This window comes from Octodon degus, unplaced genomic scaffold (assembly GCF_000260255.1).
Source record: "Octodon degus isolate 3935 unplaced genomic scaffold, OctDeg1.0 scaffold00189, whole genome shotgun sequence".
Taxonomy (NCBI): domain Eukaryota; kingdom Metazoa; phylum Chordata; class Mammalia; order Rodentia; family Octodontidae; genus Octodon; species Octodon degus.
This window is the reverse complement of record NW_004524765.1, coordinates 4,026,560-4,038,814: the sequence shown is the minus strand read 5'-3', so window position 1 is coordinate 4,038,814 and position 12,255 is coordinate 4,026,560. Positions and strand designations below refer to the sequence as shown.

The window sequence follows — 12,255 nt, the reverse complement described above, 5'->3', positions numbered from 1 at the left end:
AAGTAAATGTTTAGAGCAGAAATATGCTCTTCTCAGTAGAAAATACATTTCTAAGTTATGGTGACCATTTTTGGTGGTTCTGTGGAAGTTAGAAAACACAACAAATATTTTTAAGAGGAATTGAGAAGGGATTTAACTTCCAACTAGAAAATTACTTTCCAGGGCTGAGGAGATAGCTCAGTAGAATAAGTGCTTGCCTGGTAAGCATAAGGGACTGAGTTCAACCCCCAGTTCTGAAAAAGAAAAAAGAAAAGAAAATTACTTTCCATTGGTGGTTCAGTCAAGTTTCTTCTTTTAATACTTTTAATCCAATAAAAGCAAAATTGTAATGACAAAATAACAGAATATTTTACAGTTTTGAAAACACTATTCCCACGATGAAACTGTTACTCCATTTATTAATGTTCTTCTTTGAGGTCATCTACAACTCCGTTTAGAAACACATGACATTAACCTTGTATCTGTCCTAAGTTCTCCTATTTTATTTGAGGAGATAGGTTTCTATTTTCTCTGTGTCACACTCTTCTGAAAAGAATTCTGAATTGGCCATTAGCAATTTTTGTGCTCTAGCACATGAAGGAAAATATTTTAAATTGATTTTTGCAATTTTTATATTATCTTTATGATAAGAAATATGACAGGGAGAGCCAGGGAGATAACTCAGTAGAATAAGCACCTGCCTGGAAGATCAAGTACCTGAGTTCAATCCCTGATTCCACAAAGAAAAAAAAGATTTAATCAGGTTTATCTTATTGGAGGAATGAGACAATGGAATTGATGTTTTCAATGTTGTTTATCTGGCCTCACAGAGGTTTCTCAAGGGATATTTTTAAATATTAAATTTACTTTTAATATATAAAACTTAATAAATTTTGCATATTAGGAATTTAAATGCAATTTACATACACACATTGTAAAATGTTCAAAACAAATGGAACATACCTAGCTCCTCATTTATTGTTTTTGTGGGGAATACTTTTAAACCCTTCCAGCTTTTTAAAATAGTAATATGCTATTCTATCTATAGCCAGTCTACTGGGTAGCAGCATTCATCAGCTTTGTACTTTTATCTAACATAAACTAGAAGATTCCTGCACTAAATGTGGCAAATTTATTAATACTTAAAGTGATCTTCCTCTATTGATTGACATTATACTTTCATATTACTTGAAGGCAGTAAATTTTTTGAATCAGTAAAGTAAATCCAGTAATAACTAAAACCAGCTCTTATTTTGAGTAGAATTTAAATGACTAAAGCAGAGGGATATCATTTTTTGTCATATGTAAATATGAAAGTTTGACTCAGGGATGTCACAAATTTTCTGATCAAGATTATGGAACCACAGAGGAAAACAATCCACAGTGTACAGTTTGCCAAAGCAGAGTCACATGGAGAGAAAACATTCTCTCAGGCTTTCACAGAGAGAAAATTGTTCATGCAATGGCTGTGACTCATCCACATGGCTGACACTGACATTCTACAAACTGCAGTACAGGGTTTCAGGGTAAATCCTGAGAGGATTTGACTGACTTTGTCAGATATAAAAGTTACATTTCTTGTTATATAGGTCTTGCTTTATCTTGGTCTTAACCATCCAGCAGAAAAGTATAAAAATGGGGTATAAAAAGTAAAGCCATATTAATATGCTAAGCTGTCAAAGCCTCAAGTCAACAACTTCTGACTTTGCCAGTCCTATGTATAACCCACTACTATTATGGACTATTGGACTATATTAGATTATTTGTCTGAATTCACACACCTACAATATTTAAATGGCAATGAAATACTCATCTCTGACAAATCTAAACAAAAAAAGGGGATACAAATGAAGGACCATTTTGTATCTCTATATACAAAATAGGATAGATATACAGCTACTTTCTCTTAATTCAGTTAAAAGAAAGATTTGTACTAATAGTGTTTGGATAAGATGTCATGTCTGCATCTTGTACTATGAATAGCCATTATGAAGACAACAATATGCATTGTATTTTTTAAGGGAATGATTTAGATGGTCTCACTACTAGTTCAGACTCATAGTAATCCACCTATTTACAGCCTCCCAGGAGCTATGATAACAGGCACACTCCACCATGCTCAGTCTGCAATGTGTTAATTATTGAAACTGTCCTACTAATCAGTTTTGAAACTGTCTCATTGCTATTTTTTTCTCAATAAAATTAATAAAAATAAACAAATAAATATGAAACTTTGATTTCACTATTAGCCAAATCTTATTAAGGTAAATATCTCAGAAATTTCCAATTATTTACATTACTAAATTTCTCCAATATTAAATATGATTTCAAATGTCATAACCTAGAGCTTAAAATGGTTTATAGTAGTTTACATTATAATTCTCTTATTAACTATAACTTTCTGTTTCATTCAATTTTAACATTTCTGCCAAATGTACCTTTCTCTAGAGCTGTTCTAAGAGAATAACACTTAATAATGATATGCATATACTATATTTTCATTTTAGCAAGCAGTTTTGCTTTATTATTAGCTATACTATTTTTTGGGGGGAGGAACTGAGGATTGAACTCAAGCCCTTGCACATGCCAGCAAGTGCTTACTGTACTGAGCGGTGGCCCCTACCAGCCATAATCTAATGCTAAATAAAAATGTTTTGGATTATGATTTTACAACTTATTTTCCTAAAATTCTTCTGAATCATTTTGTTAAATTCTTCTCAGTTTCCTCAAGGATGATGTTTAAAATAAACCCAGAAATTTAATCAGTTTGAAAAAAAAGGGGGACAGGGAGATGACTCAGTGGATTAAGCACAAAGGCTTGAGTTCAATCCCTGGTTCCCCCCACAAAAAAAGAGAGCTTGACCTCTATAAATAAACATTTTAAATAACTAGAAACAATGAGAAATTCCAATTTCCTTGCTGAAATAGATTAAAAGTTTTTCAATGTACCACAACTCAAGTGCAGTTGTTGTACATGCAAGAAGAAATAGTTTCCTTCCTGTTTTTAACTGTGTAGTTTTTTCTTGTTTGTTTGTTTGCTTGTTTGTTTGTTTGTTTTTTAGGGGAGGGTCTACAGAATGTTCAGGGTCTCACTTCTAGAACAGACTTGTAGTGATTCCCCTGTTTACAACCTCCTAAATGCTGGGATTACAGGTGTGCACTACCACGACCAGTCTCAATTGCCATCTCAGGGCACCCCGGAGGTGGAGCCAGCACCACAGGCCTGGAGATTGAACCCCCAGCCCCTGTGCCTGCTTGCAGGCACTTTAATCTGCTGAGCTATTTGGCCAGCCTTCCTATCTGTTTTTATTGTTATTTTTGCATCATTTCATTTTCCAATTAATTCTGTTCGGGTTTTTTGTTTTGTTTTGTTTTGTTTTGTTTTGGTACTGGGGATTGAATTTAGGACCTTGCACATACTAGGCAGGAGCTTATGCTGCTAAGCTCTCTCCCCAGCTCTATTTTCCAACTAATTCTGGAATGAGGCTGTTTCACTGGGTGATTATAAAATAATAAAATTAGGTATAACTATGCTCTTAGTCATATAAGCAGGTGAATAGGCTGCTCAAAAAAATCATAAAACATCCAAAAATTGCTTGAGGATAAAATCTGTGTCTCACCAGCTTAATTGTCTTGGAGAAAGTTTTTTTTTAATCATCATGCTTAAGGTTTTTTCTTTTTATTTATTTTTTTCTTTCTAATTTCTTATAGCATTTTTGTTGTTGTATTGATTCTCTTAAAACCAATTTTACATGCTTATATCTGATAACCTGAGCAACTAATCTGAAGACAACATAATGTAATACAGCAACCATTGTTAAATTCCAGTTACTTTGTTTAGTCAAACTTTGTATCATTTCTAATGCTGTTTTTATTACTATTATGTATTCTTTTTAAAATTTATTTATTATTTTATTTTATTTTATTTTTGGCAGAACCAGAGATTGAACTCAGGCCCTTGTGCTTGCTAAGCAAACACTTACTCTACTGAGCTATTTCCCCTACCCTAAAATTTATTTTATTATTTAAAAATCATTTATTAATTGATTTATTGATTGATTGATTGATGACTGATTGATTGATTTTTGCAGGGTCTCACTAAACAGCTTTAACTCATAGTAATCCTCCTGTCTCAGCCTTCCCAGAGCTAGGACTACAGGCATGTACCACCATGCCTGGTTTTGGTGGCTGGCACAGCACACCCAAGGTTATGGGGCTGGCCTGTCATGCAGAACTACGGATTGAAATTAGGTCCTTGCACTAGCAAGGCAGGGTTTTAGACTGCTGAGCTATCTTCCCAGTGTTGTAACCCAAAAATGAGACAACCAGGAGAAAAGTCCAAAAAGAGAAAGGAGCACTTTATTTTAGCTGGTACCCCGTGGTGTACTCTCGGCAAGGGTAGCCAAGGTATGTGCCGAGTTATGCAGAGAAGAGTATTTAAGCACCAAAACCTCAAGGGGAGTGAGGAATGGAAGAGTATAGAACATACAGAGGAGAACTTGGGAGATAACAACTCATTTGTTTTTACATTTTGCGGTCAAGCTTGTTGGATGTTTTTGAGAACAACACAGGTGGCTAGGGTTGAAGCATACCATATTTGGGAACATCTGGACAAAACCAGGTCAGTTCAAGAGTAGGTCACACGTGCCCTCTAGTATATAGCTTTTGTTCTTGGTCCTAAAACAAATGTTAAAAATAAATGTGCTCCTGCATCTATCATGTCTCACCAACAAGTTCTGGTCATGTGCACCTACAGGCATTGTTGGCAAGCATAGAACTTGGAACAGTCTTTCCAGAGCACAATCTGATGAGTAAACACATACATGAACTGTGAACCAGCTGTCCACTTCAAGGGGTTTATACTAAAGAGACCATCAGACAGGCAAAAAAAAAAAAAAAAAAAAAAAAAAAAAAAGAAGTACAAAAAGATTTAGTCTAAAGTTTGAATTTCCTAATGTTTTAAGCACATCATCATCATGTGATTAAATGAATCATAACACAATCTAAAACTCATTTTAGAAGATGGTGATAGATATGTATGGTGATTGACGTGGAAAGATCTTGGCATGGCATAAAACCATGAACACAGTGATCATGGACTATATAAAAGCATATTAGCTAGGTGGCAACTGGGATTAGCAGGCCTTTTGAGAGTCAGATGGAAGGGATGCAACTTTCCTCCCAATCCTTGCAAAGGGATGATAAGCTTTGTAAGAGGAAACAAGCATGGGGACAGCCAGGCTTTCAGTTCCCACTAATTAGCCAAGTGCAGCAGACACTGGCCCTGCATGTATTCCCCTTCCCCATGCTGCACAACCCCACCCATACTCACTCCTCACATCCTCTCTGCAAATGGCTGGAGCCTCAAGATTGTGCTTTTACAGAAGGCAGAGGGACAGCTAATACTCTAAGCAACTGAAAATAAAGTACTGCCAGAAAAGTTAAAAAAAAAAAAGAGTAGGTTACACGGTGGGGATGGGGGGTGGGTGACGCATACAGAGCAGGAGTCAGCCCAGGGTACAGAATGGAGCCTGAACAGAAAATGGAGTCTAAGTAGTCAACAGGGGCTTTTTTATGGTACAACACCCAGCCCACTATTTTGTATTCTTTACAAAAAAATAAAAGAAATTGCAAGCCTTCAAAACTATTTTTCTTACTGAAATTCAGCTATATTTTTGCATTTCTACCATGTGTATAAATCTTTGACACCTAGTTTAAATGACTGTTATCAAATAACTTTCTCTGAACAATTTGATAAATGTAAATACAACATGGAACAGAGAATCAGGAAATTAAAAATGTAAATGTTTGTCTCACTTTATATTTTGTCTAGAGCATTTTCTAGTCAGAATGTTCTTTAACTTAAGCATAGAGGCAACTACTTTTGTGGGAGAAATTTATAAATGTTCTCTGACTTTTAATCCAAGATGATCCCATACAGTGCAGGAGAATGTGCCCAAAATATTATTATAGTACATTCTTTTTTGTATCTTCAGTTGAGAAGTCTGGAAGGAGAGTAACTCTGACTTCTTTTACTCTCCTTATTTACAAAATGGGTCATGGTGGACTTTCTATGTGGCTCAGTGATATAAGTCATTGACCTTGGTGTCTTAGTGGCTAGTATTGTGCAGCCACTGTCCAGTTTACTTGGAAGTGGACATTTAGGTAAATTCTAAGGTAAATTTTGATTTTTTAAAACTCAATTTCTACTAACTTCTTAATTTCTGTGATCTAGCACAGCAATAATAAATAATAATTAAAAATATAGGGCCAGCAAGATAGCTCAATGAATTAAGTGCATACCTTAGCAACCTGAGGGGCCAGAGTTTGATCTCTGGTCCTGCATTCTATGCTGGCCCTATCCCCAGGGCTCACTGAGCTGGCAAATGAGTCTGGGAATGGTGACACGTGCCTGTAATCCCAATGCTGTGGAGGCTGAAAACAGAAGTATCAATATGAGTCCAACCTGCACAGTAAGACCCTGTACCAAATATATAAAATGAAAAAAAAAAGATTCTTTTCGATCTTTTTCATATAAATTAAATATCTAAATATAAATATACACTTATAGTAACTACCCAATTCATTCTTTGTGTATTTTCTTCTCAATGTGATATTTTTTAACTTTATGCAGAAAGCGTTATGGTGTACATAAAAAGATAAATAAGAAATATATACTTACTTTCCCTGTAATTTATATATCTCTTTTTAAATTTAAATTATTTTTCTAGGTCACTTGACAGTTTTGACTTGATGAAAAAAGAAAATGATTCAAAAGTGACAGAATTTGTTCTTCTGGGTCTGTCATCCTCCTGGGAGCTACAGCTATTTCTCATGTTCATGTTTTCCTTGTTTTATGTTGCTATTATTGTGGGGAATCTTTTGATAATTGTGGCAGTGAGAGCTGATATTCATTTGCTACAATCTCCCATGTACTATTTCTTGGGCCATCTCTCCTTCATTGATCTATGCCTGAGCTGCGTTACAGTGCCAAAGTTATTGGAAGGTTTCCTACAACAGGCCAATACCATCTCTTTTTCAGGATGCTTGGCCCAGATCTACTTTCTCCACTTTCTGGGAGGTAGTGAGATGTTTCTGCTGACAGTAATGGCCTATGATAGGTATGTTGCCATATGTGACCCTTTGCATTATCTGACAGTCATGAACCACAAGTTATGTCTTCTGTCGGTGGTGGCCTGCTGGTGTGGGGGCTTCATCCACTCTATCACACAAGTTATATTGGTCATCCAGTTGCCTTTCTGTGGCCCAAACGAACTGGACAACTTCTACTGTGATGTCCCACAGGTTATCAAACTGGCCTGCATGGACACCTACATGGTAGAGGTCCTGATGGTCTCTAACAGTGGTCTTCTGTCTCTTATATGCTTCTTGGTCTTACTAATCTCCTATGCAGTCATCCTGATTACCCTGAGAACTCAACTTCATTTGCGCCAGAGCAAAGCATTCTCTACCTGTGCTTCCCATGTAACAGTGGTAAGCCTGATCTTTGTGCCATGTGTATTTATTTACCTAAGACCTTTCTGCACCTTCTCTGTGGATAAATTATTCTCTGTGTTTTACACAGTAATCACACCTATGTTGAATCCCTTCATTTACACACTCAGAAATACTGATATGAAGATAGCAATGAAGAAGCTGAGAAAAAAGTCATGTGCCAGTCTATTGCCTTGTTAAAATGGAGAATAGGAAAAGGTAACTTAGAGAATATACTTTGGGGTTTGGGAGATAGCTCAGCAGTATAATTGCCTGCCTGGCAAGCATAAAGACCTGAGTTTGATCTCCATTACCAAAAAAGCAAGCAAGCAAGCAAGCAAGCAAGCAAACAAACAAACAACAACCAAAATAAACCTTTCTTTCTTTCTTTCTTTCTTTCTCTTTCTTCTTTCTTTCTTTCTTTCTTTCTTTCTTTCTTTCTTTCTTTCTTTCTTTCTTTCTTTCTTTCTTTCTTTTATTCCTTCCTTCCTTCCTTCCTTCTTTCCTCTCTTTCTTTCTTTTTTCAGAACCAAGGATTGAACTCAGACCCTCGTGCTTGCTAGGCCATTGCATATTATAAACCTCTTTCTTGATACACACTTACCTAATCCTGTAATAAGCACAAAAAACAGACAGATGACTTTTACACAAAAGAGAAAACAACATAAAAGCATATTGCCTGACTCTTTATAGCAACTGGGAGACAAATATATTTCTTGGGTGCTAAATATTATCAAGGAACCCAGGATCATTTACTGGCTGACAAATGATAGGAATTAAGTAAATACTAGGACCACAGGGCACCTTAAAAGATCAATTACTTTGTTCTTCCACATATAAGAAATCTTCATTTAGGTGTATTTTACTATTTAACTCTACAGAAATGAAAGAAGGTATTACATCTCCTTTTGTGTCTTGCTTCTTTAAAGTTTAACAATTCCTAGTGTTAAAAATTTCCTTTGGACATTTCATTAAGTTTCTTCAGAAAAAGTGATCTCCTTTTGTAGTGTCTCTAACAAAACCAGAAATTTTGGCACACACTGTGCCAAATTTTATACATGCAATCAGGTAATTCTGTTAAATGAACATATTTTCTTAGCAAAGTTTACGTGTGGGGAAAAGAGAAGTCCTAGGATGAGTGAGAGGCTACTGATATTACTGAAGACCAGCTTGATAAAGTGCAGAACAGGCAGGTATTAATATTAATAAACTTGCATAAAAATCAATTGAATTGAGAGTCTCACAAATGGCACAGGAAAGAAATTAATCACCAGGAAAAGGCCAGGACTAAAATCAGCAAATGATCTATGAAGTTCTGGCATCTCACAGCAAGAGAAACACTACAGCTGAGAACTTTACTCATGCAACTTCTTTCTAAATCAGTATACTCAGTCATCAATCAGCTTACTGATGAACCATCATCTATTCACGTGTGATTTTTAAAAAAAATATTGTTCCTCAATCCTTAAACTTTAACTGTGTCAGTCACCCCATCACATCCTGTTACCTAGCAGCACAACTACCCCTCAATGAAGCCATGAGCCTAATAAAGACCAGGGACACTGTGCTTTTGTCTTTCTTCAGCTTTGGCCATTATGGCTTCTCTTGTTACTAAAATATATATCTTGTCTGTGTTTTGTTCTGTCATTGTACCCCTGAGCAGGAGATTGGTGATTTCAAGGTAGGACTATTTGTAGAGGCCTTTCTGGAAGAGGAATCTCATTTCACACCAAAGTTTCCCTTTGAGCAAAGTTCACAAATTTTCAGGCAGCAACTGATTATGATGTTTAAAGACTCAAATACAAAAAGAAAGAGAAAAATATGGATGCTGTGGTTCAAAATACTATTTCTAGCAGTGAAAAGTGTCCTTTGAGGAGCAGAAAATCTTATTTAACTTCATTTTAAAAAATGAACTCAGTTATTAAGTGAGTTGCTGAAAGTGACTTAGAAAAAGGGCAATCAGTCCTGAAAGCCAATAATTTTAGATAATTAAGATAGATTTTTTTATCCTCATAGAAAGATATGTATTTAAACATTGATTAATTCTTTGCTCTCTATTATATTTCTGCAGAGGTTCATTGCTAGGAAATCCCTAAAAAGTTTTATTTAGTTCCCCTCTAACACTCACCAGAGCTTGCATGACCTGCAGCCACTTCTTCCAGTGTTGTATAATGCAGGAAGCTAAGGACAGCTAAGGGATTCTTCCATCCTTCACCCTCACAAAACTCAGCTGAGCTCTGGCCACGTTTACTACCATACTAGAAGCTATGCACACAGAGGACAGCTACATTCAGCTGATGAGCCATGCCCTCATGGCTAAGAGCTCAACCTCAAGAGCTCTGCTGGGCTATGGCCACTTCTTCCACAATCTTGAAGCCAGGTGGTTCCAGGAGAGCTTACAGAGACTTAGTAAGGCCTGCTTCAAGCCCAATCTTTACCATCACAAGAGCTTGGCTGAGCTGTGACCACCTCTCCCACCATCACCATTACTGTAGCTCTGCTGAGCTGCTGCAGCCTGTTGTACTGGCAGCAGGAGCTTGGTGAGCCCAACCCTACAGATCCCACTATCGAGAGAGCCTTGCAAAGGTTTGGCCTCCCCTCATCATCATGAGATACTTCTTCTTTCTTTTTCAATTGTAGAAGAAATTTTTTGATAGTTCTGGCTGCCTTCAGGACAGCTTTGGTGTGGCTTGTGGGGCTGAGGATTGAACCACGGTCCCCTGCACCTGACTGCATTTGCCCAAGTGGTGCTTTAATCAACTGAGTTGTGGGGCAAGGCCCCATTAGATCCTTCTTGAGCTGTGACTTGCCCCCTCCCCTCCACAAAGTGGAAATCACACTGAACCCTACACTTCAGGACTTTGATGAGCCTACCCCATGCTTTACTCTCATTGGAGCCTTGCTTACTTGCACCCTACCCCTCTGCCATCAATGGTGAATATTTTTTTGTAATTTTATTTTATTTTTTGATAATTTTATTGTCAATGGTGAATATTGGTGCTTCAAAAATGTCAAAAGAAAGGAGCCAAAGGCAATCTTATACCACCAAGCCACCCAAAACAAGTCTAGGAAATAAAGTCATAAAAGAACTTGGAAGTCACACACACAAAATTTCTGAAATAATAGCAAATGAAGCAAAGAAACAATTCCAACAGGCTACAGAGAAAATCAGATCAGAAATAATCTCTCAGATCAAAAAAGAAATGACAACAATCATGAAATAATTACTTCATAGATCTAAAAAAGACATGGGCTAAAAAATAGAGGAAAATAGGAAAATGATAGAAACACTGAATGAATAATACAGGAAAGAACTATAAGGCATGAAACAGATTCAAATGGATATTCAGGACATTAAAAACTGTACTGAAAACTAGCAAATGCACTTGAATAAAACTGAAGATAGAATTTCAGACCTTAAAGATAACATTGCAACTGGTGGACATGAAACAAAAGATCTCTTGAAAATAGCAAGGAATTATGAAATAATAATGCAACAGCTGAAAGATGATGCAAAGAAATATAATGTAAGACTAATAGGTATCAACAAAACAGCTGGAGTCAACACAAATGATACAAAAACTGTTTGCAGAAGTAGTGGCACAAAATTTCCCAAGCATGGGAAAACAATCTAACATTCAGAAAAGTAAAACATATAGAACTCCAGTTATCCATATGCAACTAAATCAACACCCAGACACATAAGCAAGATACTAAACATTCAAATAAAGAACAGATTACAAGCTGTTAGAAAGAAGAAACAGATCATATGTAAGGGAAAGCCCATCAAAATCATGGCAGATTTCTCAACACAGACCATCAAGTCAAGAAGAGCTTGGAGTGAGATATTTCAGGTCCTGAAAGAAAACAACTTTCAACCCAGATTGATGTATGATAAAAAAAACCTATCTATCAAATTTAATGGAGAGATAAGATATTTCCATGACAAAGAACAACTGAAGAAATTCATGACCACCAAACTAACCCTATAAAGAGTAGTAACAGATATTTTAGAAGATAAATAAATGAAGTTGACTCAACTTCAAGAACAACAACAGAAAAGAATTACCAAGCATAACTAACAATAAACAGAAGAGAAAAATGGGGATCTTACAGTAGGAAAATAATAGGACAAAGTGAAGTGAATACATAATAGTTCTAGCTATCAATGTAAATGTCTCCAATTCACCAATGTAAATAAATAGACTGAAGGAGTAGATCAAGAAAATCCAACAGTATTGAAATGTGTGTGTACAAGAAACATATTTAACTCAAAAAGAAATTCATAGGCTACCTCAAAAGTTAAGGGATAGAAAATAATGCAGCAGGAACCCAGAAAAATAATCAAGGGTAGCTATTCTGGTTGCTGACAATTTCAACTTCAAAGCAAGAGTGATTGAAACAGAAAATAAAGCTATGACTAAAACTATGTACTTGTTAGGGGGAAATTGCAAGAGGAAGAGATAACAATTATAAGTAGATATCTACTCAATGGAGGAGCACCCAAGTATATAAGCCAAAGGTTTATGGGCCTGGGAGATAGCTTAGTAGAATAAGCACTTCCCTGGCAAGTGTAGGGTTCTTTTTTTTTTTTTCAAAGTTTTATTGACAAACAGATAGCAATGAGACAGTTTCAAATCAAATCGGAAGGACAGTTTCAACAAATAATACACTGCATATATTCTCCTTAGTGGTTAATTGCTGTACAAGATGTGGACTTGTGATCCTATTTACAAACACCATTAGAACAAATCATTCTATTCATTAAGAGAATGCAACTAT

General features: G+C 36.1%; 1 protein-coding gene across 1 annotated transcript; it reads left to right on the top strand.

Moving 5' to 3' along the window:
- The first annotated feature begins 2,374 nt into the window (after nucleotides 1-2,374).
- Nucleotides 2,375-7,674, top strand: LOC101575403 (olfactory receptor 4Q3). Its single transcript, XM_004644042.1, has 2 exons — nucleotides 2,375-2,427; nucleotides 6,705-7,674. Exon 2 carries the CDS (start codon nucleotides 6,733-6,735, stop codon nucleotides 7,672-7,674), a length of 942 nt encoding a protein of 313 aa, XP_004644099.1. The 5' UTR covers nucleotides 2,375-2,427; nucleotides 6,705-6,732.
- Nucleotides 7,675-12,255: the final 4,581 nt, after the last annotated feature.

Excerpts from the sequence above, each read along its gene's own strand:
- LOC101575403 (XM_004644042.1), top strand. The coding sequence starts at position 6,733 with ATGAAAAAAGAAAATGATTCAAAAGTGACAGAATTTGTTCTTCTGGGT.